Source organism: Piliocolobus tephrosceles, chromosome 14, assembly GCF_002776525.5.
Source record: "Piliocolobus tephrosceles isolate RC106 chromosome 14, ASM277652v3, whole genome shotgun sequence".
Taxonomy (NCBI): domain Eukaryota; kingdom Metazoa; phylum Chordata; class Mammalia; order Primates; family Cercopithecidae; genus Piliocolobus; species Piliocolobus tephrosceles.
The window spans coordinates 85740159-85766198 of record NC_045447.1 but is presented as its reverse complement, the minus strand read 5'-3'; the positions used below and the strand labels follow the sequence as shown (position 1 = coordinate 85766198).

Below are 26040 nucleotides of genomic sequence, written 5' to 3'. Positions count from 1 at the left end.
AGAGAGAGAGAGAGAAAGAAAGAAAGAAAGCAAGAGAATGAGAGGAGGTTTCACTGTGTTGCCCAGACTGGTCTCGGACTCCTGGGCTCAAACCATCCACCTGCCTTAGCCTCCCAAAGCATTAGGATTATAGTCATGAGCCGCCATACTCAGGCTAAATGAATCTTTTCTTTATTTTTTTTTGAGATGAAGTCTCGCTCTGTCCCCCAGGATGGAGTGCAGTGGTGAGATCTCGGCTCACTGCAACCTCCGCCTCCTGGGTTCAAGCGATTCTCCTGCCTCAGCCTCCCAAGTAGCTGGGATTACAGGCGCCTGCCACCACGCCTGGCTAATTTTTGTATTTTTAGTAGAGACAGGTTTTCACCATGTTGGTTAGGCTGGTCTCGAACTCCTGACCTCAGGTGATCCGCCCGCCTCAGCCTCGCAAAGTGCTGTGATTACAGGCGTGAGCCACCGCGCCCAGCCGCTAAATGAATCTTTTAAGATAGTATGCTATTGAGATTGTAACTGTATTGAAAACTGCAATAAAAAAATATGAAATTTGCAGTCATACCTAAATATTCATGTTTATACATCGTGGCTACTTAAGTTTTTAAAAGGAAATAAATACCTAGCATTGTTTGCCAAGATGAAGCAAAAGATTAGCTGAAGGGAGTATTTATTTGAGATAACAAAGAAGGCATCAGTGGATGATGGTTTGAACTCATATCTGTTATTTTCTTTAAAAACGTAAAACATAATCTGAAAGTCCCTGTCAATTGAATATTCTTATTTGACAGGGCAGAAACCCAGATATTTGATCATTTTACGTTTTCATTCATTCATTTTTCATCAAATATTTGTTGAGCCAGTATGAGGTTTGTGCTAGAGTTTCTAACTGGAAAGTGAGTTTTTGAGTAAAGATGACCAAGAAGTTGATGCACAGCCATCTTCTGATCTATGTGACATTACGCGTCTACAGCCAGAACAAAGATTTCTTTTAGCTCTTTTTAGAAGTCAGGGCTTGAAGATTAAAGCAAATTGCCGAGAGTTCATGAAAAATAGAAGGTGAGGCTGCCAGATACCCTTACTGTGGCTAATGTGAGAAAAGAAGAAAGCATTGCATGTATGTTCTTCCTTTTTATTCTGTGAGCTGTTTATTTTCTCTCTAGAAAAACTGTTCCAGTAAAAGCTAATTTGGGCAGGGTTTTTCCTCCCAAAGTAAATCAAACTATTTTTTCATTGTACCTTTCCACTGCCTTTTACAAAGCTCCTTTTACCTGTGCTGACACCACTGTGTTTTAACAGGAAACAGCTGCTACCCCCTTATCCCCGTCCCACTCCCATCTCCATCTCCGTTGCATCCTAGGATGGTCCACTCTGCCCTCAGCTTACAGGTTATGGTATGGGGTTTTCTTCTGACGGTCTTATCCCGTCGACTTGTCTGTTTTGTGACCAGAAGAGTTGAGGTAGCAAACATTTTTCAGAGTAGTTTGTTTCATTAAGACCCATTTGTAAACTTTTATCATGGAAAATGTTACACATGGCATTCATTTTGGTGTGTAGGTGTATATATATGTTTTCCATAATTCCTCTCTCATCTCTCCTCCCAATGGACTCTATTTGTTACAGCTAGTAAGTACTAATTAGGTATATTATATTTTAATTATCTCTATATTTCTTATTAGACTATGAATTATTTGAGAATAGTCTTACTATATACCTTGCATATAGTTGGCACTGAATAAATGTGTGCTGAATTTGAATTAATGCTGTCCATTTGCACTGTATGATTAAGTTTTAACAAATTATTTAATCAAAGTTCCATCAAGTGAAGTTGTCCTTCACGTTGGGCTGATTTTTAATTGAGTTGTAAAATAAAGAACTGTCATGCGAATTAACATTTTTTCCATTTTTATATCTCATTTTGAGTGTCAAAAAGTTTGAAACTGTTCTGTTCCTATTAAGGTCAGTAATAGTGAAATTGAGCAGACAGGGCCCAGCCTGAGACAGCATCCTGATTCATATGTGTAGTGTTTTTTTTTTCTTTGGCAAAAATTTGCCTCAGGACAGGAAGGGCATTAGACTTGTTTGAAAGAAGTCAGTGATCTCTGCGTGCTGGTGGACAGTTGTTTAATAGGCATGACTCATCTATTGAACAGGTTTAGAGGTAAACAGATAAAAACCATATTGCTTAACGGCTGTGCTGTCCTGGTCCCATGGAAAGCTGATTTGGTTTTAATGCTGCATAACTTTTAATGTAGATAATGGTGGAAAAGTTTTGAAAGTGAATTTTTATACCAACCAATTATTTCTCTTTTGTCCAATCCTGCAAGCAAAATTAAATTTGCTTTTTTAAAAAAATATGTGATATAACCACTTTGAGATGTGTGTACAACTTTTTATTGTCAATTCTGAACTTGCAATAATGAAAAATTTGGTGAAAAAGATTAAACTTGCTGATGAAGCAGTTAGTTTATGAGAGTGTTTCATAGATATCTGTATAAATCAGGCTTTTAATGAGCTTGTCCTTTCATTTGTAGGATGCTGGGATATGGTATTTATTCCACAAGGAACCTACTGGGGAATCCACTGGATTGCAGCTCTTGGCAAAACCAGAACTCACTCCATTGGGTATATTTTATAACAACAGGGTCCATTCAAATTTTAAGGTAGGCTTCTAAGTTTTAACAATTAGTACATGTGCTAGACAGTGTAAAAGATGAACTATTGTGATTATATTTTAGTCCACTTTGTGCTGCTGTAGTAGAATATCACAGAGTAGTTAACTTACAATGAACAGAAATTTATTTGGCTCGCAGTTCTGAAGGCTGGGAAGTCCAAGATCAAGGGGACAGCATCTGGTAAAGGTCTTCTTGCTGTGTCATCCGTGGTAGAAGGGCAAGGAGAAGTTGAGAGAGCGATAGAACAAATTTGCTGCCTCAACCTTTTTTATAAACAGCATTAATCCATTCGAGAGGGTGAACCCCTTATGACCTAAACATCTTAGGCTCTACCTCCCAATACTTTTGCACTTTCTAACACATGCTTTTTGGGGGATGTATTCAAACCATAGTAGATTATAGCTGAGAAATGTCAGTTTTTGGTAGAACTTGTCATCAGAAAAAGTAATTTGTAATTAAAAACAGACACCTAACCCCTCCCTGTTCAGGATATATATAGAGCATTCCATTTATACATACCTATTGCGCATACAGGTATGTGCAACACATACATGCACGTGTATGTAACCTGAATAATTACATAATGGATTTGATTCATGTGTCCTCATCCTCCCTCTTGTTTCTTGCCTTGCTTCATCTCTTCCTCCCTCTCAACTTCTTTCCAATCTTTAATGTCATTACCTGTTTCTAGGGAAGTACACATTCAATAATATGCTTCTGGGTGTTGATAAACATAATTCATCTCTTCTTTTGATTCACAGTGGCTGGTAGAGTGTCCTATTAGGCATTATACTAATTATATAAATAGTGAAATATTGCTTAAGAATAGTTGACCTAATTTAAAATGATACAGATCAAGTAACCTAAAGGCCATTAGGAGTTTCAATTTTTTCATGAAGTTTGGCTCTAACCCTTCACCCCCTGGTGATAAATACATGTGGTTTATTTTGTGCTCACAAGGAACTTTAATGTTTTTGTTACACGTATAATGCCCAGATCCTTTACCCTGATGTGACCCACACCACAGTTCAAGGAATACTTTGCATTTATGATACTCAGAGGATCCTTTAAAATCCCAAGTGTGTTACACTTTGAAGAGCTTGGAATCACTTGATGAAGACTTGAGGAAAAAACTATACAAAACTGACTTTCGTGAGCTGAATAGTTGGTTAAGTTAATGCTTATTGAAAGTAGCATTTCATAGTAGAAACCCTCAAATTTTCTTAATTGTAAATGGTATAAAAAGCACCTCATTCTAATTGATTTTTTTTTTTTTTTTTTTTTGAGACTGAGTCTTGCTCTGTCGCCCAGGCTAGAGTGCAGTGGTGCGATCTCAGCTCACTGCAACCTCTGCCTCAACCTCCTGAGTAGCTGGGATTACAGGATTACAGGCGTCTGCCACCATGGCCAGCTAATTTTTGTATTTTTAGTAGAGATGGGGTTTCACCATTTTGACTAGGCTGGTATTGAACTACTGACCTTGTGAACTGACTGCCTCAGCCTCCCAAAGGGTTGGGATTAGAGGCGTGAGCCACTACGCCTGGCCCCATTCTAACTGATTTTTAACGTGCAGTAATTTACTCAATTAATAAGAATATTACATTTAAATGACATGAGTGGATGATTAGGTGTTAATTTGTTAAATCTGGAAATGATTGTCCAGGATAATACTTTATAGACAAAGGAGATTGAATTCTTGGAGTACTCAAAAAGAAACATGTCATTTTGGAATAACTCATAAACACATACATGCACACACCCACATGTATGTGCACACACACGTGGTCCTTATGGCTTCAACTGCTGATGCCACCTGGATCTGTACTAGTCCAGGTTGGTCAGGCTTATCCTACTGGCTACTGAGTACCCTTTGAATGTCTTATGGACATAAATAAAACATGTTGTAAACTAAAATTCTTATTTTTAGGCCCAGACCTATTCCCATATGTCTGTTTCAGTGAATGAAACTACTACTCAACTGTGGCCTGAACTAAAAATATATGAGCTTTTATTGCTTTCATTCCCTCACCCACAGAATTTTATCAATTACAAAATGTTATCAATTCTACCTAGTAAATAATTCTCGCTCGCTTTATCTGTTTTCCACTGCTAGTATGGCCACAAGTCTAGATCATCTTTATTTCTCTTCTGGATTACTGGAATCATCTTCTACCTTATATGCCTCCTCTTTTTTTTTTTTTTTTTTTAATCCTCTTTCAATCCATTATCCATTTTACAGCTACAGTGACTTTTCCTGAACTCGCAGTTGGTTACGATGCATATATTAAATTCCTATTGTCCTGACTTCTGTAGCACATCAATTCCATGTGATCTGATGTTTGCTCCTCTTTAGTCTTCTCCATTATATTTCCTTCCTTCATACATTCTTATTTGTCCATCAAAGTTGTTTTTTTTTTCCTGGCTATTCCATGCTCTCTTGTCATCTCCAGACTTTTGTACAAACTATTCCCTTGAATTATTTTCTTTGGCTTTTCAGCTCCTTTCTCCCACCTCCTCCCCTGCGCCGCCAATCCATTCTTTCCATTCTTTTTTTTTTTTTTTTTTTTTTGAGACAGAGTCTTGCTCTGTCGCCCGCGCTAGAGTGCAGTGGCCGGATCTCAGGTCACTGCAAGCTCCGCCACCTGGGTTTACGCCATTCTCCTGCCTCAGCCTCCGGAGTAGCTGGGACTACAGGCGCCCGCCACCTCGCCCGGCTAGTTTTTTTGTATTTTTAGTAGAGACGAGGTTTCACCGTGTTAGCCAGGATGGTCTCGATCTCCTGACCTCGTGATCTGCCTGTCTCGGCCTCCCAAAGTGCTGGGATTACAGGCTTGAGCCACCGCGCCCGGCCCATTCTTTTGCTTGATTAATTTCTCTCCATCCTTCAGGTTTCAGCTTTAAGAGGTCATTTCTTTTAGGAGACATTCCCTGAATCCTCTCACCTTCACCCACAAAAAAGGCCTCCTCCAGATGCCCTTCTCTTCTGCGCAAGCCTCATCTGCTTCCTTTATCATATGCTTATCGTCTTGGATTGTAATTATTTATTTAATTGCATGTCTTTCTGCTAGTTTTTGTGTTAGCAACAACAAGGATCACCTTTTTCTTGTTAACTAATGTAAACACTGGGTGCCTACCAGTAAGTATTTGTTGAGTGACTAAATGAGTGAAATGAGTTAAATGAGTAGAAAATATCCAGGAAAGTAGCTGTTTTTTACAGTACCTTTGCTGTTGATTCCCTGCCCCACTTTTTTGGTAGAAGTGATAAGCTAAAATCTATTTTCATGAATCATTGTATATGTTGTTGTAAGTTGGGATTCATATTCATTCCAGTCCATTATTTATATTTTTCAGGCTGGCTTATTTATTGACAAAGGTGTCAAAACAACCAACTCTAGTGCTGCTGACCCAAGGGAATACCTCTGTTTGGACAACAGTGCAAGGTAAAGCTGGCTCTATTAAGTCACACCCAAGCTATACCTCGTCAAAGCAAAATTTTCCAACTGGAGCTTATTGTGCTCTTACTCTGGTAACACATTTAAAATGAAGTTTTAAAAGTTCAAAGAAGGGTTTCTTGAAAACCACTTATTCTGTTGTTCCAGGTCCTGTGACTGGGCTTTTATCTTATTGAAATACCAAAGAGATTGATGTTTTTCTCCTTTTTCATGGCTATAAATAGATGCTAGAGAGAGTTGCAGAAAGAGAAAGGAAGAAGAGGAGATATGTTGAGAAAGTTTCCAAATTTGGTGTGGAGTATGATTCATTGAAAAATAAGTTAAACTAAGATGTTTAGTCTAATCCTTGAAAAACCAAACCATATAGAATTTTTTCTTCGTGGTCAAAATGAACACTGCATTTAATATTTCAAAAGGAATGATCCTGAATTTGATAAGCAACCTGGTTCTGGTTCAGTCCTTTGTAGCCTCAGATTACATCATAGCCAGGCTCTAGTTTACTTTCTTTTGTAATCACAAAATGCATTAGATATGGATCCGCATTTCAGGAGAGTTCTCTTACATGCTATATGTGAGCCAAAATAAAGAAAATATCCCAGATGAAAATAAAATTTTCTGGAAAAGATGGCAACTTAAAGTCATATTCAGTAGAAACTGTACATATTATTATTTTCCATACTTCAAGTTGATTGACCAGTTTATAGAGTTAATAGGGCGCTAGATTTAATAGGCTTTGTTGACAGACACTTAGGAAAAGAATACCAGGCCTGATTGTTCTTCAGAGAATCAAGTAGGAAGCACACCATAGGTTGGTGAGCCTGACTTCATGGTGAGGCAGATTCTTGCGACACTTTAATGAGACATGAGATCAGAAGAAAACTGGGGAAGGTCTAGTGGGTATATTACTTGTCAGGATTCCTCAAACACCAAGTTGATCCTGAAATATTTTGATGCAATGATCAGATGGTATTTGAGAAACCCAGAAACTGTGGGCATTTTAAAAAATAAACACAAAGTACTGGATACCTAAAAGCTGATCAACAAATGAAGTGAAAAAATAGAGGAGATAAACTTAAGAAGAAAAAAGAAAAAAGAGTATATAGATGACAACAAATTATGAACTAAGAGGAGAATAGTAGCTGGCAAATAAAGAATTCTATCTAGAAGTTTACTGCTGCTTTTTCAGTTTTAAAGAGTTTATTATAATTGGTAGAACTAATGTAATTTATTATAATTGGTAGAAAGTAATGTCTTCTTTGCTTAGCGTTGCCAGAAAAATCCATAAACACAATTGATTCTCTTCCCTACCTTAAAAAATTACTTATCTCTGTATATATATTTATGTATAAGTATAGTAATGTGTATGTGTATATATGTACATGTATTTATATATATGAATAGAGGAGTAAATATATTTGAGTTCATTGATATTTTAATTAGACTTGACAATAAAACAATTTACTCATAATGGCTTAAGTAGTTCCTAACTAGGTGTGTGTATGTGATATTATGAAAATTGTTATCTTTCGTCTCTCCATTATTTATTTCTCTTACTAGTTTATAATTACATACATATTGATAAGGAATTGGACTCCATTTGGAAATTGTTATTGAAAAGAACTGATTATAGCAGAAAAGTAATGAGCTTGTGCATACACTGAACTAGTGTTTTGAATATGCTCATATATATATATTAATGCAATTTAGACATGGCAAAAATGATAAAAACTAGCATAAGTTAGTAATAAACCAACTCATGTATTAAACACCAGGCTTAGAGGATCCAGAGGATATTTAATCTGTTCCTCAAAGAGGAAGTTGACTCAGCAGTTAATCAGGGCCAGGCGTGGTGGCTTATGCTTGTAATCCCAGCACTTTGGGAGGCCAAGGTGGGTGGATTACCTGAAATCAGGAGTTCAAGACCAGCCTGGCCAACACGGTGAAACTCCGTCTCTACTAAAAGTACAAAAAATTAGCTGGACATGATGGCAGATTCCTGTAATCCGAGCTTCTCAGGAGGCTGAGGCAGGAGAATCACTTGAACCCAGGAGGTGGAGGTTGCAGTGAGCTGAGACTGTGCCACTGTGCTCCAGCCTGGGCAACAAGATGAGACACTGTCTCAAAACAAACAAACAAACAAACAAAAACCACCTGTTAATCATATAAGCCTTTTCTTTTGTCTTCAAGATGTGAAAATACAGGAATCCAGAGATGAAATATTTTAACTCAAGAAAGCTCTTGGTTTGAAATTAAGGAAATTTCATCTAAAAGAGTGAAAGGGTATTAGAACCAACTAGTACATTTAAAGCAGAGGACAATTAAGAGACGGTTGAGCAGTGCGCTGAAAACTCAACGATGATTTTTAAAAATCAGGAAAATTAACTATTTTCTATATGCCAAGTGGGAAAGAAGATAGAAATAAAGGGTATCAAAGCAAATGGTCATTTACTGATTATTTTTTTTTTACCTCCCTGTACAAGCGCCTGGGCGCTGTGGGGGTGTCGTGATTGATTTGTATTGATAGGAAGTTCAGAAAAGTTGAGATGGTTACAGCAGAGAATCAGATGCTGCCTTATAGTTTTTTTTTTTTTTTTTTTTTTTTTTTTGCTTTCTTTTAGAACAATGTGTCTCCTTTCCAGAACTCTTCCATCTGCTTAGTATTATGTAATGACTACAAAGCTGTTTGGCAGAAACTACAATGCCAGAGAATAGATGTTGGCTTAGAGTCAAACTTTTTACCTCTTAAGTCAGAGCTAGTTAGGGTAAGGGGACTTGGGCCATATAATCTAAAGATGGATATGATACTCTTTATCTTTGCTGCTACTGCCCCAGTTTATACCACAAGTGCATCTATCTGAAACACATGAGGATCCTTCTGACTGGTCTCCTTAGAGTCCATTCTTTATAATCCATTCTTCAAATAATAGTCAGTGATCTGTTAAAAGAACAAAAAAGAAATTTGGTCACATCCCTTCCTTGATTTCATGCTTCCATTTACTTCCCATTGGATTTCCAATGGAGACCCAGATCTTTACCTAACCTTTGCCCTCCTCTTTATTCTGTGTCCCTTGCTTCTTTCTCTCCAGCAGACTTCCTTGCTATTCCTGAGCATGCTAAGCTCTCTCATGCCTAAGGACATTTGCACTTGCTATTCTCTCTCCATAACTGCTTCTGGCATCATATCCATTTAGTGAGCACCTACTGTGTGCCAACAGCTGTGGTGTTAGCATTAGGCAAATGATATTTCCTCACTGGTTGAAAATCTCTACCTGCTGAACTGGTTTTTGAAAAGCTGTGATTTTTTTTTTTTCTTCCATTTGTTTTGTAAGATTAAGATAAAAATGATTTTTTTTTTTTTTTTTAAAATAGGTGGCCTTGTGAGGCCATTTGAGTATTTTGAGTATTTGAGCATGATGGGGCTATTTGAATATTTGAGTTGTTATAGTGGACAGTTTTTGACACCAAGTGTTTTGACCTTTTCACTAAGGTCCTTGTAACTGTTTTAGAGAGAAGAAAAAGAAAAGGTGAAGTTCAGTCTTTATAATAAATATGTTAATTAAATGCAGTCTGGTCGGGCACGGTGGCTCGCACCTGTAATCTCAGCACTTTGGGAAGCTGAAATGGGTGGATCACCTGAGGTCAGGAGTTCAAGACCAGCCTGGCCAACGTGGGGAAACCCCATCTCTACTAAAAATACAAAACTTAGCTGGGCGTGGTAGCATCTGCCTGTAGTCCCAGCTACTTGGAAGGCTAAGGCAGGAGAAAAGTTTGAATCTGGGAAGCGGAGCTTGCAGTGAACCAAGATTGTGGCCAGTGCACTCCAGCCTGGGTGACAGAGTGAGACTCTGTCTCAAAAAAAATAAAACATAAAATATAAAAAAAAATAGTCTATTTTAAATTTAGGCATTTTAATGATATTAAACCCAGTTTTGTCTACATGTAAATACTTAACCAGCATACAACTCAAATTATACTCTAGTTCACATATATGTATGTTGAAATATATTATTAATTTATTAAATAAGTTTACATTAGTAACATGTACCTTAAGGATTTGTAAAGACATGCCAGACTTCTTGATCTGGGTGTTTTTGGAAATGGCTTTTATGCAATAATATTCTGCAGTGTCCATTTTAATTGATTTTTCAAAAACGAACTAAGAAGATATAAAAGCAGTTGGGCTGGCCGGGCGCGGTGGCTCAAGCCTGTAATCCCAGCACTTTGGGAGGCCGAGACGGGCGGATCCCGAGGTCAGGAGATCGAGACCATCCTGGCTAACACGGTGAAACCCCGTCTCTACTAAAAAATACAAAAATCTAGCCAGGCGAGGTGGCGGGCGCCTGTACTCCCAGCTACTCTGGAGGCTGAGGCAGGAGAATGGCGTGAACCCGGGAGGCGGAGCTTGCAATGAGCTGAGATCCGGCCACTGCACACCAGCCTGGGCGACAGAGCGAGACTCCGTCTCAAAAAAAAAAAAGCAGTTGGTTCTCTGGAAACTTGTGTGCAAATAAATGTAATTTCTTCTTTGAATCTTTAAAATGTAAATAAGTTGTATCTTAAGAATTTTTCATTTGTTTTGGTCAAATTTAAATTCTGCTTCTTGACAGCTAATTCCTATGGCTTTTGTATTACATTTTTAAAAATTCTTTTTTTACCCCCTAGATTTCGACCTCATCAGGATGCAAACCCTGAAAAACCACGTGTTGCTGCTCTAATCGACAGGCTAATTGCTTTTAAAAATAATGATAATGGAGCTTGGGTCAGAGGAGGAGATATCATCGTTCAAAATTCAGCGTGGGTATTCTCAACCAAGTTATTATATGATGACACTGATGTATTTTCAGATTTTTTTAAAAGCCGGTAGCATGAAAATACAGTGATGATTCTTGGAATCATATTATTATTATTGTTATTATTATTATTATTAATAAACAGGACAAGCTCTAAGGAAGTATGCTAGAGTTGAAAGACTACAAACGTTTGAGGTAGTCTCATTCTGGTGCTTTTTTTTTTTTTTTTTGAGACAGAGTCTCGCTCTGTCGCCCAGGCTGGAGTTCAGTGGCTGGATCTTAGCTCACTGGAAGCTCCGCCTCCTGGGTTTACGCCATTCTCCTGCCTCAGCCTCTCGAGTAGCTGGGACTACAGGCGCCCGTCACCATGCCTGGCTAGATTTTTTTTATATGTTTAGTAGAGACGGGGTTTCACTGTGTTAGCCAGGATGGTCTCGATCTCCTGACCTCGTGATCCGCCCGTCTTGGCCTCCCAAAGTGCTGGGATTACAGTCTTGAGCCACTGCGCCCGTCCTCTGGTGCTTCTATTGGAACAGAACTTGTCCAGTGACATGAGAGTTTTTGATGAAATTGAACAGAAACCGGGAATTTAACTTGATATAACAAGTATGGTCTATGTCAGAGAGCTAAATAAAACTACCTGGATCTTTTCCCTTCCTCTTGAAAACTCCTTAGTTTTTCTGATGCTCTTCTATTGCCATTCAAAATAAAAGCTTTATAATTCCACCTCAGTTGACTTATGCCTTAACATGACTTGAGGCAGTAAGTATCTCATTTTTTTTCCCATTTGTATAATTTTAGGAGTGGTCTCATGCATGTTGAGCTAAGATTTAGTGTTCAACAGTCTAGAAAAATGTGTGTGTGTATTTTTTTTTCTGGCACTGAAATTAGCGTCTTGGCATTTCACGTCATTTCTGCCTTTTTTCATCCAAAAAACTGATATTGTATTGAATCTGTAGAAATGGCTTCAGAATCATATACCACAGTCTAATTGTTTTTAAAACATAGTTATGAAAATAATAATTATAGCTTATACTTTAATACACTGCTTACTGTTTGCCAGGCACTGTTCCAAACATTAGAAATTATTATTTTTTGAGACAGGTTCTTGCTCTGTCACCCAGGATAGAGTGCAGTGGTGCAGTCATAGCTCCCTGCAGCCTCAACTTTCTATGCTCCAGCAATCCTCTCACCTTAGCTTCCCGAGTAGCTGGGACCACAGGCATGTGCCACAACGCCCTGCTAATTTTTAAATTTTTTGGTGGAGACAGGGTGTCCCTGTATTGCCCATGCTGGTCTTCCTGAGATCAAGCGATTTTCCTGCCTCAGCTTCCCAAAGTGTTGGGATTGAGCCACTGCACCTCGCCAACACTAGAAATTATTTAGTGTGTTTAATACTCTCAAGAATCCTATGAGGAAGGTTATATTTTCATTTCAACTTATAAATGGGAAAAGTGAGAGAGAGAGGTTGAGTAGCTTGCCGAAAGTCACACAACTATAATTGGCAAAGCCAGGATTTGAACTGGGTGCCCTCACTACAGATTTTGTGCTCCTAGTTACTGTGAAATCAAATTTTTGTGTGGTAGTGTAGAGAGTAAATATTGGGACCTCCTGGATTTCATGATAATTAAATATTGAGAGAATTACCTCTTTTTACATAATATGGTGAATTAAAATGTTCTTCATTTTCTTTTCTTTTACAGATTTGCAGATAATGGAATAGGACTGACCTTTGCCAGGTTTGTAATTGCTTAAAAATACTTATTTTAGAGCTTTAAGTTAAATAACCCTTGATTTTTTTTTTTCTGATAATACACAGGAATGTTTTATCATTTTTTAACATAAAAAAATTAGCACCCTCTTCCTGATACCACTAGAGGGCCAAAAATACATTTTTTCTTGATTAATTGAATTCATACCAAAGTACTAGGTTAATATAGCTGGAATTTCACAGAAGGATAATTTTTGCTTGGAAGAAAACACTTTTGATTTAGACTAAAGTTCTTAAAAAGTAGCGGAATAAAGGAAGGGAGTAAAAGTAGGGAGAAAATTAAAAAACTAATATTTTCTTTTTTATAAGCTGCTCTAATTTAGCAACAGTCTTTAAGAACTAAACTTTTTGTTCTATATGTTTTTCTACAGATAATAGTCATTCTAGTTGTCATGCTAAACACGCTTGTCATTTAATTCTTATAGTCAGGACAAGTTTGTTCTCCTCATTTTCAGTGTTGTTGCCTGAGACTAGAGCAATCAATTATTGCTGCTAAATTAAAGTTTGTTTACATGTAGTTTGTAAATCATGTATTAATTCATATGAGGGCTGGGCGTGCCGGCTCACACCTGTAATCCCAGCACTTTGGGAGGCCGAGGCGGGTGGATCAGAGGTCAGGAGATCAAGACCATCCTAGCTAACATGGGGAAACCCCGTCTCTACTAAAAATACAAAAAAATTAGCCGGGCATAGTGGTGGGCGCCTGTAGTCCCAGTTACTCGGGAGGCTGAGGCAGGAGAATGAGGCGTGAATCCGGGAGGCGGAGCTTGCAGTGAGCTGGGATTGTGCCACTGCAGTCCATGCTGGGCGACAGAGCAAGACTCCATCTCAAAAAAAAAAAAAAAAAAAAAATTAACCAGGCGTAGTGGCATGCCTGTAATCTTAGCTGCTCTGGAGGCTGAGGTGGGAGTATCCTGTGAGCGCGAGAGTTCAAGGTTGCTGCTCCAGCCTGACCGACAGAATGAGACCCTGTCTCTTAAAAAAAAAAAATTACATATATATATATATTTATATATATGTGTGTATATATATAGTAAGAGGGGTATATGTATGTATATATATTGAACTATAAGTAGGTACAGGTATTTTTATAGTTTAAAAGCAATTTCAAGGCTGAGTGTGAGGGCTCATGTCTATATTCCCAGTATTTTGGGAGGCTAAGGCAGGAGGATCACTTGAGGCCAAGAGTTCAAGACCAGCATGGGCCACATAGCAAGACCCTATCTCTACAAAAATTTTAAAAAATTAGCTAGGCGTGGTGGCATGCATATGTGGTCCCAGCTACTTGGAAGGCTGAGGTGAGAGGATTGTTTGAGCCCAGCAGGTCAAGGCTGCAGTGAACCATGTTCTTGCCATTGTACTCCAGCTTGGGCGACAGAGTGAGAACCTGTCTCAAAAAAAAAAGCAGTTTCTGAAGACTTGTGAATATGTATTAGAGAAAGCTATTGACTTCTTTTAAAACTTTTAGCTTTTCAGTTATAGCATGCCTACATTTGGGAATACATTTAAATTTTCTAGAGAAATGTAGCTAATGATTGTTCTCATGTTAACAGTGATGGAAGCTTTCCAAGTGATGAAGGTTCTAGCCAAGAGGTATCTGAATCTCTCTTTGTTGGGGAGAGCAGGAATTACGGCTTTCAGGGTGGTCAGAACAAGTATGTAGGCACTGGAGGAATAGACCAGAAGCCTCGGACATTACCCAGGAACAGGTAAGCATTGCTTTAGCTATAGAGTGTCAAATTTAAGCAGTAAAGGAAAACCTAATCCTCAGGGAAGTTTCTGTAATAATCCTGGATGGCTTGGTTCCTACTGTGAGACTCTTTTCCTATTTTATTATTTATTACTACTACTTCTACTGCTACTGCTACTACTATTATAATTATTATGTGTATTATCCTCCTGAAATTTTGGAGCATTAGTTATTAAACATTTCATAGATTTAATGATCAATTTTATAACAAAGAAACCTGTCTTGTTTCTCATTCCTTATATAAGACCTTATATGAACTGTTTTCTTCTTCCTTCTTGAGCCATAGAAAGTTGCCAAACCCTAAACTATGACATTAGGTCAGTTTTTCCTCAATGTGTGTTGTTGGTTTTCAGAAATAGCTACTGGAAAAAGGAAATTACCTACTGAAAAAGAGTCCTAGGAAATGAGAGTTGATTGATGCCAAAGTTAACTCAAAACCCCTCCACGGCTGTCTAATGAATGGCGGTTTAAATGTTGAAGGGAATGGGTAGGCTCTTGGCATGTTTTCTGTTGTCATCATCATCACAGAGTCATTAAAATTGTACTTAGCACGTCTTCAAAGCTTTAAGGAAACTATTAACTAATAATTCATATCTCAGTTCTGAGGCACAGTTTGGACTTCTCATGTTACTTGTGAGAAAACCAGGTAGAAAAATATTCAACAGTGTTTTTAGGCCTCACATCTGAGCCCATGTCATAATTCTTCAAGAGTCAACTCCCCTAGAGGAGTACTATTGCTGGATGTTGGGCTGGAACAAGGCAGAGGAATGGGGCAAACAGACTGCTAGCTTTGGGGAGTAGTGGTGCAGAGCGAGGACTCGGAGGAGAGCTGTACTATTTGCTGGAGAAAGGTCACTATGCTTGGCTGCTCACCTCTTGTGCTTGTCGTTGTGGAATATTGAGCACTGCTGTGTGCTACACTCTGTGTGGAGCTCTTGTTAGCCCTTAGAAGCCACTGGGAAAAGAACCTCATGGATGTTTTAATCGCTAACGTGTATTAAATGCTTATGATATGTCAGACCCTGTTATAAATATATTTACTTAATCCTCACAAAGCTCAATGAGATAGGCGCTGCCAGCATCCTGTTTTACAAATGAGTATTTTACTAAAGGTAGAGGAGGTGGAATTCAAACCCAGTTAGGTTGTCTTCAGTTCTGTGCTCTTCACAATTAGGCTCTTGCTGCTGCTTCTAACGTGTCAATTTTTTAAAAAGCTGTATTGGTTGGCATATGGGCTGCGATGTGATGGTGGCCAAATCAGTTCCACTCTGTGTTTTGTATTGACCTCCAGTTTTATTTCAAAATGCTTTTTGCTGTTTGGTAAGGAGGATTTTCCAAAATCAAAATTTCTCATTAATTAATGGAATCTGCTTTAATCTTATGATATCTTTACAACCTGTGTTAGTCCATTTTCACACTGCTGATAAAGACATACCTGAGACTAGACAATTTAAAATCAAAAGAAAGAGGTTTATTGGACTTACAGATCCACATGCCTGGGGAGGCCTCACAATCATAGCAGAAGTCAACGAGAGCAAGTCACATCTTACGTGAATGGCATCAGGCAAAAAGAGAGAGCTTGTACAGGGAGACTCCTGTTTTTAAAACCATAAGATCCCGTGAGACCCATTCGCTATCATGAGAACAGCACGGAGAAGACCTGCCCCTATGATTCAATCATCTCTCACTGAGTCCCTCCCACAACATGTGGGAATTATGGGAGCTACAAGATGAGATTTGGGTGGGGACACAGAGCCAAACCATATCACAACCTTTTCTACAGGGGAGAACCATGTTGAGATGTACGCTTAGAAATATTAAATACATCATGTTGTGAAGGGTTTTAACTAGGCTATTTGCTTTTCTTGCTAGCATATATGCTTTTGCTGTAAAACATTGCCTAGTTGTAGAATAATTCGTTGCTATAGAGATCCTCTGCCATGCAGTTAAAGAATTAAGGAATTCAGAATATTACCAGTTCCTATACATTAAGTATGGTTATTGATTTGTGATTAGTAGGCTAAGGAGTTTGTGTTTGAACAGAAAGGGGGAAAATGAATAAAACAAAATTCTCAGTCTAGCTAAACCTTTTGACATGGTAAGCCTTGAGGGCTCATGCTTTCACACTTTTAAGTGTATCATTTTACCTTTGTACTATCATTTAGTGGCTTAAGGGTCAGTTCCCTGCCTAAGCAAAGGCTTGTCTTTTGTTCTCATGGCTGGAGATTTGGAAACAAAGACCAGAGTATCTGAGGTACCAAATAAAAGATCTTAACTGAGTTGATTCTAGGAAAACAAAGTCACCTCTTCAGAGAGGTGACTGTCTAAAATAGCATCTTTCTCCCCACCCAATCCATCATAACGTTGTGTCTTATGGTCTCTATAGCACTTATTTTCCGAAATGATCCTTTGTTTTTCTGTTTGTCTTTCCTGCTACAGCGTATGTTTCATTTGATCAGGGATCTTGTTTTGGTTCCCATTGTATCCTAGAATTTTGCATAGTGCATACAGGATATTTAGCTGTATTCATAAAACGAGTTAATGAAGTGCTGCTAAGGGGACAGCCCATGTGCATTAAACAAAATCTTGTATTTCCACAGGACATTCCCAATTAGAGGCTTTCAGATTTATGATGGGCCCATTCACCTCACCAGGAGCACTTTCAAAAAATATGTGCCAACTCCAGATAGGTACAGCAGTGCAATTGGCTTCCTCATGAAGAATTCCTGGCAGATAACCCCCAGGAATAATATCTCCCTCGTGAAGTTTGGTCCACATGTAAGTATGTTCTGTAGTTCCTATGTAGTGACTATGGTGAGAAAAGGAGGAATAGCACATTCCCAAAGACAAAAATGCAAAGGATTTGCACCGAGTCTGTATAAGTGGGAGGAAAAACACACACACAGGCAGCTCCTAATTCCATGCACACTCTCCCATTGAGTTCAAGGTGAGAACAGAAGTCCCGTGTGACTTGGGGTATGTTTGACATTCAAGTCATACCTTGATAGAGAAAATGACTTCAAGTGATGATACAGAAATTGTAGAGTTTTATAGGAACAAGAGGATATACAAGTTTGGAAAATTCAGTGAAATATGCTGGTTGGGTAGTCCATTTCCACTAAGAGATTTGGGTCCTTCCTGCTATTTTACTTGTCTGAGGGCTGTTCTTCTGGGGAACTAGAGGATAAGAGGTTGGGAATAAAGCAGAATACTGTGACAGTGTGATATAAATTAGGTTATTTCTTTTTTCTTTTCTGTTTTTTTCCTTTGAGGCAGGGTCTCACCCTGTCACCCAGGCTGCCGTGCAGTGATGTGAATGGTGGCACAATCATGGCTCACTGCAGCCTTAACCTCCTGGGCTCAAGCCATCCCCCACCTCAGCTCCCTAAGTAACTGGATCTACAAGCATATGCCACCACATCTGGCTACTTAAAAAAAAAATTTTTTTTTTAAATAGAGAAAGGGCCTCATTAACCTGGGCTGGTCTTTAACTCCTGGCCTCAAATGATCCTCTCAACTTGGCCTCCCAAAGTGCTGGGAATATAGGTGTGAGCCACTGCACCTGGCTGAAATTGGGTTACTTCTGATATAAACTGTTGGAAGGTTTTTATGAAGATTGCAGATAGACTGTAAAAATTACCATTTACAGTATAGTAGCCCACAGGAATTGTTTTCTTACCAATTTCACCAGTATCACCTGTACCTGTAACACACAGGACGATCTGATTACATGCCCCCAGGCTTTCATCATCTTGCCAGTTCCATGATGGCAGTGGCACAAGAAAGAGAAGTATCAGGACATCTAGCTCCCGGCTCCCACAGGCAGCCACACCTGGAAAATAAATCATCATTCTCTCATTCATATCTACCCACAAACTTTATAGTTGCCTAATTTAAAATAGAGCTTGATAGGTTTATCAAAGTCTATGTCTGGTTTTCTACAACAGCTTGGGCGTGGATCAGAGGCACAGGTACAAATTGGAGTGTCAGCTTGGTTGGCTGGTTCTTTCTTAGGCCATGTGGCTCCAGGGGAGGGGTAGGACTAGGCTGGTAGATGGCATCCACATAAATCAGCAGGATGAGTCTAGGATCACCTGTCCGGTATGGAGACTTGCTGTTTCCTTACTGCCCACGTGGACCTCCCCGTAGTTCTCCATGTATCGCGATCACTGGCATAGGCATACTGAAAAGCGGTTTGTTAGACACTGTATTTGTTGTCCTAAAGTTATAACGGCGTAAGACAATCCATAGTGTTTAAGTCCAGCAGTTCATCCAGTCTGGAGTTTTCTATGGTGGGGGTGCTCTGAAGCTTATAAAGGGAGCAGTTTGCAAAATTTGCTTTACTTAAAAGGGTGGAAAATATGCTGTAAACTTTTATCAGATTTAACCACGTAGGAAAAGAGAAAAAGTGTGAAACCAAGAACGTGCATCTACTTGCCTAGATGTCACAGTTTTCCATTGAGTTGCTTATCGTTTAGATGTTCTGTTGATTTAAAAACACCCCAGGGCAAAAAGTGCATAAAAGCATTTAAGAGATGTATCTGCGTGACTTGAATAGCGTTAGTATTATATAATTTACTGTTAATAAGAAGCAGCTAAAGGCTGTAAAACATGTCACCTGCAGCCCATTTTGCAGCTGTGCATTATGTGTTTGATAAAGGCTTTAAGTAAACTCCACTGGATGTGAAAATTATTGAGCTGAGTTTGGTCTGTATTGAGGAGTAAGATAGTAGTATGGGCTTTTTAGCAGATTCAAGTGAGTTTATCAGTAACTCAGCCATACTAAGCCAACACTTAAACTGTGTTTCTGTTTTGACCTGTACTTATCTGTTTATTTTTTTGATGAGGGGGGAGTCATATGAACAAGTAACTAAAGCATTTGGAGATAAAATGATTAACTAGCTCTGAAGATAACCTGTCATAGATTTTTATTTCATTGAGGTATAATTTACATATAGGGGAATGCACAGATCTTACATGTACGGTTTATAATTTTTAACAAATGTATGTGACTACATAGTCTCCCTTGAGTTTTGTCTGGGGAACAGGTAATAGGTTTTAAGTGGGGAAAAGAAGAGTACAAATAAAGATGATGTTTAGCATTTGCCCATTAAATAAATAAAGATGACGTTTAACATTTGCCCATTAAATACCATAAGGTTTTGGGAAATTCCCCCCAACCCCAATATGTCATTAATTGAGTAGAAAACTCAGGTTGACTTGAGTGCCATAGCTGAACTATCAACTATAACTCAGAACTGCTCTAACCTTAAAGCAATCACAGTGGATCTGCAGTCAGGTCACGGCAGGGGATGCTGAGATGGCAGGAGCCCTCGCTTTGTGATGTCTTTCTTTTTCACTGTGGTCAGGTCTCTCTGAATGTCTTTTTTGGAAAGCCTGGTCCCTGGTTTGAAGATTGTGAGCTGGATGGTGATAAGAACTCCATATTCCACGACATTGATGGCTCTGTGACAGGATACAAGGATGCTTATGTGGGAAGAATGGACAACTACCTGATCCGCCATCCAAGCTGTGTAAATGTTACTAAGTGGAATGCAGTGATCTGCAGCGGGACCTATGCACAGGTAGGCTTAGCAAACGTATAATGCCCACGTTCCTGCCAGCTCCTGCCAGCACTGCTTCTGTGAGAAGTACTCTTCAGCTTTTCAGTGTGATTGACATTTTCCAAAGTGTGATCTATCTTCCTGTCATGTCCTGTCCTTTCTTTTCTTTCTTTTGATTCATTAGGAGTCATGGACTCCTGGAATTTTTCTTAAAACTCCCCAACTCCAGATCTATTTAAGAGGTGAAAAAGTGAATCCCAGAGAGAACAGCTGATTTACCCTGGGTTAAAGTGGTTGGAACATAGTTGGGGCGAGAACCCGTGTTTCTTGACTCTTAGGTTTTCTTGCCACACTACAGCTATGCCCTCTGAGAGGTATTTTTATCCGTTGCTTTCGGGGTCATTAATCTCTACTTAAAGACTCTGACTTTTGAGCAAAATATCAGTAGGTCACATGAAAAGTGAGATATTCCCGGGGACAGAGCTGGAGATTAGGAGTGAGTGGATAAGAAAGGAATCCAAGGAAAATTTCCTAATTATATTATGATATAATGTCTATGAAAATATGGAGATCATATACATTGAGAAACACCTCTTTGAAGACATTAAGCATTAATGTGTATTAACTTGATGCCTAGTATAAGAGGATGAACTAATTTGCAAGGTTGTATATATGGTTAAGAGCACAGACTCTAGAGCTAGACTGCCTGGGTTTGAATTCTGGCTTTGTTATTTTCTAAAGTATGCATTGGGCAAGTTGATTAACTACTCTATGTCGGTGCACAATGGGGATAATAGTAATTACTCTCATGGGAGGCTGTTGTGAAGATAGAGTATATGCGTATATGTAAAGCATTTAGCATAAGGCCTGACACATAGTTCAGTGTTTTTCTGCTCTTAGTATTATTTAAGGAGAAGAGCAGTAAGTTGCAAAGGTGATTTTAATAGTCAAATTTTGGTGGGTGGAAGAGATTGCAGAATGGAGGTACCAGTTGCCCAGGATTTTGAAAAGAGAAGATCTTCCCCTCGCGCTCTGCCCCATGCAGACAATTAAAGGGTGGGGATTTTTTTTTTTTTTTTTTGAGACAGAGTCTTGCTCTGTCACCCAGGCTGGAGGGCAGTGGTGCTATCTCAGCTCACTTATAGCGCCACCTCCCGGGTTCACACCATTCTCCTGCCTCAGCCTCCCAAGCAGCTGGGACTACAGGCACCCATCACCGTACCCGGCTCATTTTTTTGTATTTTTAATATAGACAGGGTTTCACCGTGTTAGCCAGGATGGTCTTGATCTCCTGACCTCATGATCCACCCGCCTCGGCCTCCCGAAGTGCTGGGATTACAGGCATGAGCCACTGCACCCAGCCAGGATTAAATAATAGACTGTAATCCCAGCACTTTGGGAGGTTGAGGCGAGTGGCTCACCTGAGATCTGGAGTTCAAGCCCAGCCTGGCCAACATGGTGAAACTCCATCTCTACTAAATAGAAAAAATTAGCCAGGTGTGGTGGTGGGCACCTGTAATCCCAGCTACTTTAGGGGCTAAGGCAGGAGAATCGCTTGAACCTGGGGGCGGAGGTTGCAGTGAGCTGAGATCGCACCATTGCACTCCAGCCTGGGCAACAAGAGCGAAACTCTGTCTCAATGATAATAATAATAATAATAATAATAATAATAGATAATAAAAAGCTTTTAGTCTTTTTGAAGCTACAGTTTTGGCTAAAGTTCTTGCCAGCCATGCGTTTTCATGCATGTGTGCATACATCTGTCTGTCTGTCTTAAAGTGGCAGGTACGCACTAATGAAAACGTTATATTTTTTAAGTGATCATAAATGTTTCTATAAAATATGTGGTTATGGTAGCTCTTTTATAAATTACCATTGCGACTATCAATGTGACATATTTTTCATTTATTCAACATTTACTCAGTAAAGCATTCAGTCCTCTGAATATCTAATGTATTTGAGAATAGTAACCTGATCTATATTACAAATCAGAGTAGTAATTCTGTTTTTATTTATAGATGAAGAAAGAAAGAAGTCGTCTAATACTCCTCAGGGGGCACTGGGAATGGTAGGACCACAGACCAGAAATTTACTCCTGTGAATTTGAAATTTGGGCCAGAACCCAGATCTGCTGCCATTTGTTGTTACTTAGAAATGATGTAGTATGCCAAAAATGGGAGCAATTGGATCTCGAGATAGAATGATCATTATTTAACTATTTGTAAATATTTTTTAGTGGAATATGTACTTTTTTTTTTTTGAGACAGAGTTTTGCTTTTGTCGCTCAGGCTGGAGTGCAATAGCACTATCTTGGCTCACTGCAACCTCCAGCTCCCAGGTTTAAGCAATTCTTCTGCCTCAGCCTCCCAAGTAGCTGGGATTATTATGGGCGTGTGCCACCACGCTTGGCTAATTTTTGTATATTTAGTAGAGATGGGGTTTTACCATATTGGTCAGGCTGGTATCGAACTCCTGACCGCCAGTGATCCGCCTGCCTCAGTCTCCCAAAGTGCTGGGATTATAGGCGTGAGCCACTGCGGCTGGCCGAATATGTGCTTTTTGATGACCTGAGGGATAAAGGTGCTCAGGGAGAAAGATGGTGATATAGGGAGAGTTAAGGTTACTAAGGCAGGAGGCAGATATGCAGTGTATGTATAGCCTCATATACACACACACACACACAAATGTACATATAAATATACATATACATAAATATATATAATTAAATATATGTTAAACATAAATATATGTTTAAATTAATATATATTATATATCAAATATATACTTAAATGAAGACAATCAATAGTCTTAAAAATGTTTCCTGTCTATTTTAAATCTTTAAGTGGTGTCAGAAGAGTATTAAATAATTGAGGTAGTTAAAAAGGACGTAAAATTGAGGAGTCAATATCAATAAGATTATAGAAATAACAGGGAAAAATACAGCAGTATTGTAGATTAAATGTCAATACTCTGCAGCTGCTTTAATATTCTGGAGAATTTGGTTACAGATACTGATTTGTTTTAGGAGATTTGTTCTAAGAATTTTCCTTTGTAGGATACATTTGGGGATGCCTTTTTTTGGCATGGCAAGTAGCTCTAATGCCACTGGAATACGTTCAGGACTTTCAAATTTGTCTCAGTTTAATATGTTTTTTCAGTTGTTGCACAGTACTTTATAACTTTTTTTTTTTTGGAATGGGTGAAAAATGGCTTTGTGGGCTGACGTAGGTCATGGAAAATTGAAAGCCAAAACTCTAAGATATATAAATTTTTCATCTCTTGGTTTAGAGGAAAGTCTCTTAGATTTGAGTAGAGGATATCAGTTTTCACATTAGTTGACTAATTTTTTTGTATGTGTGTTCTTTAGACTGAGAGATTTCTTTGACAAGCTGTATAAGCCACAGAAGTTTTATATTCTGATGAATAAGCTGGCCTGTAGTGGTGGAAGCGATGATGAAGATCTTGGCTAGCAGAGCACATGGTCTGTTTTTACCATTTCTGGTTTAAGTCAGCTGCACTATAAGTGGCTTAGGATGTAGTTGGCCGCTGCTCACTTAGTCTGGCACAGATCATAGAATCTCCCTTTTCAAAGTCGAGACACTTGACTTTGTGCTGAAAATGTCTGTTTAGCTATTTAAATGTTCATTTTCTTCCCTTCTTGATTATTTTTTCAAGGTCTATGTACAGACATGGAGCACTCAGAATCTTTCTATGACCATTACACGAGATGAGTATCCGTCCCACCCTATGGTGCTCCGAGGTATTAATCAGAAGGCTGCCTTTCCACAGTACCAGCCTGTGGTCATGCTGGAGAAGGGATATACCATCCACTGGAATGGGCCAGCACCACGGACTACGTTTCTATACCTCGTCAACTTCAACAAGTATGTTTCTGTTACTGTTGTTTCAAATAGTTGAGCAAGCAGTAATTTAGTGGAGAAAAAGAATAACTTACATCTCCTTTGCAGCAAACAAAGAAAGCTAATTTTATGTACTTTGCTTCTTTTGTGAGGAGGCTGTATATTTTATGTTTAGGGAATTAAGAGATTATACAAATTGAATCCTGTCATTTCAAAAGCATTTTTTTTTCTCTGTGATCAAGTTATTATGCACATTAAGACATTCAACAATAGGTTTTAATATAGTCTGCTGAATGCTTTAATTCCCTGTAGCTGGGATGGGAAGTAGTTTTCTATGCAGTTCCAGTGGAACATTTGCTTACCTGAAAAATTAAAAGATTTTTGAGGCTGAGTTTAGACATGTCAGAAGAAAGTGGTGGGACGGGTTAGTAATGCCTGTAGGGGCAAGAAGTGAAAGAGTTGGGACATGAAGGCCAGGTATTTGCTAGCCCTGCCTGAAGGCACTATTTTATCCCTTCTTGATTTCTCATTTGTCTGTTCTAATATCACATGCAATCCAAGGCGCTATTTTTATAATTGATTTATTCAAGTGTTTATTGTGTGTGAGTTGACATAAAGATGAATGAGAGAAGTACTTGCCTTCTAGGAGTTCACAGTAGACAGGTAGAAAAAACTCAAAAACCAAAGCTATTTTTTAGTGGACAAATGATAGAGCAACTATTAAACAATTCTGCCTAAAGGAGTTGAGCCAGGCTGAGGTGAGGAATGATTCTGATGAAGCAATCCATCTTGTTCTATTAATAAAAGCAGTGTTGGGAAGGGCCAGTTCTCCTGGGGGGAAATGATGGATTCAATGTGACGGGGACATAGAGTGTATCAGAGGAAGTGACAGAAGGTGAAACTAGGAATGTGGGATGGGACTATTTAGAAAGAGAGGGGTAAGCCACATGTATCTTATCAATCTAGATACATGTGGATATTAACCCATGCGACTCCATGAAACTACTGAGATATATACCTGAAAAATTGAAATGGCTTGTTCACCTGAGTTGTCATCAAGCCCTGACTTGTCAGAACACTCTTAAAACATCCAGTTGAAATGAACGGAGTAGGACTAGAGCATATAGGAATTCAGCTTTAAGCAAGTCACCTCCAAGGATGGTGAACATTGTGGCAGATGCCCTTGTTCTGAGATTGTTAGGATTCTGGCATGTGCTCTGAGCTGAACCATTACCATTACTATTACTGTTTTCCTGTAATCCTTGCTGCAGCCCTTTGTGCCCCACCCACACAGTCAACCAAGCCCAAAGGCCAGTACTCATTCCTGCCTCTTCTTTTTCCCTCATCACTCCATCTTATCAGTAACGGCACCCTGTTGGTTCCAGCTCCTAAAGTCATCTAAATCTGTCCACTTCTTTCTACCCACAATGTTTGTGGCTAAGTCAAGCCATCATCTCTTGCCTGGCTCCATGGAGCAGTCCCCACCTCAGTCTCCCCACCTCCAATCCTTAGTCCATATTGTGGCCAGAGTGAGATTTCTGAAAGCCCAATCTGATATCATCAGTGAGTTGCAGAGAAGTCAATGAAAGAAGCAAACAATTGTCAGAGAGGATGGAGAAATGTCAAAGGGTGATCAGTACTCTATAAGTTATATTGGGCAGAATTATGAATTGGAGGTGAGATATGACGATAAAATGATATGCAGTGTTCTGTAAAGTACTGTGCATACCTTTCCATCAAATACTGAGCAAGTAAAAACATTTTAAAGTAAAAAAAAAAAAAAAAAAAAAAGTTGAGCCTGGAAGTTTCAAAAATCCACATGGGCATGAAATTCAGTCATACTTGTTTAATTAGCTGAAACTTTATAAAAATTACATGATGGTCAGAGGCAAAAGGAAGAGATGGACAATTTTTTTCCCCTCAATTTGAGATAATTATAGGGAAGTCATAGATTTTGTCATAATGCCATTTCTGAAAAATAACACTTCTAGAAGTTATGAAAGCAGTACTTATTCATTAAACAAAATAAGGAAAATATAGAAAAACATAAAGAAAATGGAAATAATCTATAGTCCTCCTAACCAAAGCGAGGTAAACATATATAAACATATAGTATACACATATAGTATATTGTAAACATATATAGTATATTCCCCTCTTTCTAACCTCAAGTTGCTTTGTGCTTATGAA

The 26040-nt window shown here is 38.8% G+C and overlaps 1 protein-coding gene across 1 annotated transcript in view; it reads left to right on the top strand.

The window, feature by feature from the left end:
- CEMIP2 (cell migration inducing hyaluronidase 2) overlaps positions 1 to 26040 on the top strand; it is an 86453-nt gene that overhangs the window by 41462 nt on the left and 18951 nt on the right. Inside the window, exons 11-18 of the mRNA XM_023213278.2 lie at positions 2523 to 2651; positions 6015 to 6103; positions 10778 to 10909; positions 12609 to 12644; positions 14230 to 14385; positions 17027 to 17204; positions 19796 to 20011; positions 23666 to 23874. Coding sequence (XP_023069046.1) covers positions 2523 to 2651; positions 6015 to 6103; positions 10778 to 10909; positions 12609 to 12644; positions 14230 to 14385; positions 17027 to 17204; positions 19796 to 20011; positions 23666 to 23874 — 1145 coding nt within the window. The remainder of the gene's footprint in view (positions 1 to 2522; positions 2652 to 6014; positions 6104 to 10777; positions 10910 to 12608; positions 12645 to 14229; positions 14386 to 17026; positions 17205 to 19795; positions 20012 to 23665; positions 23875 to 26040) is intronic.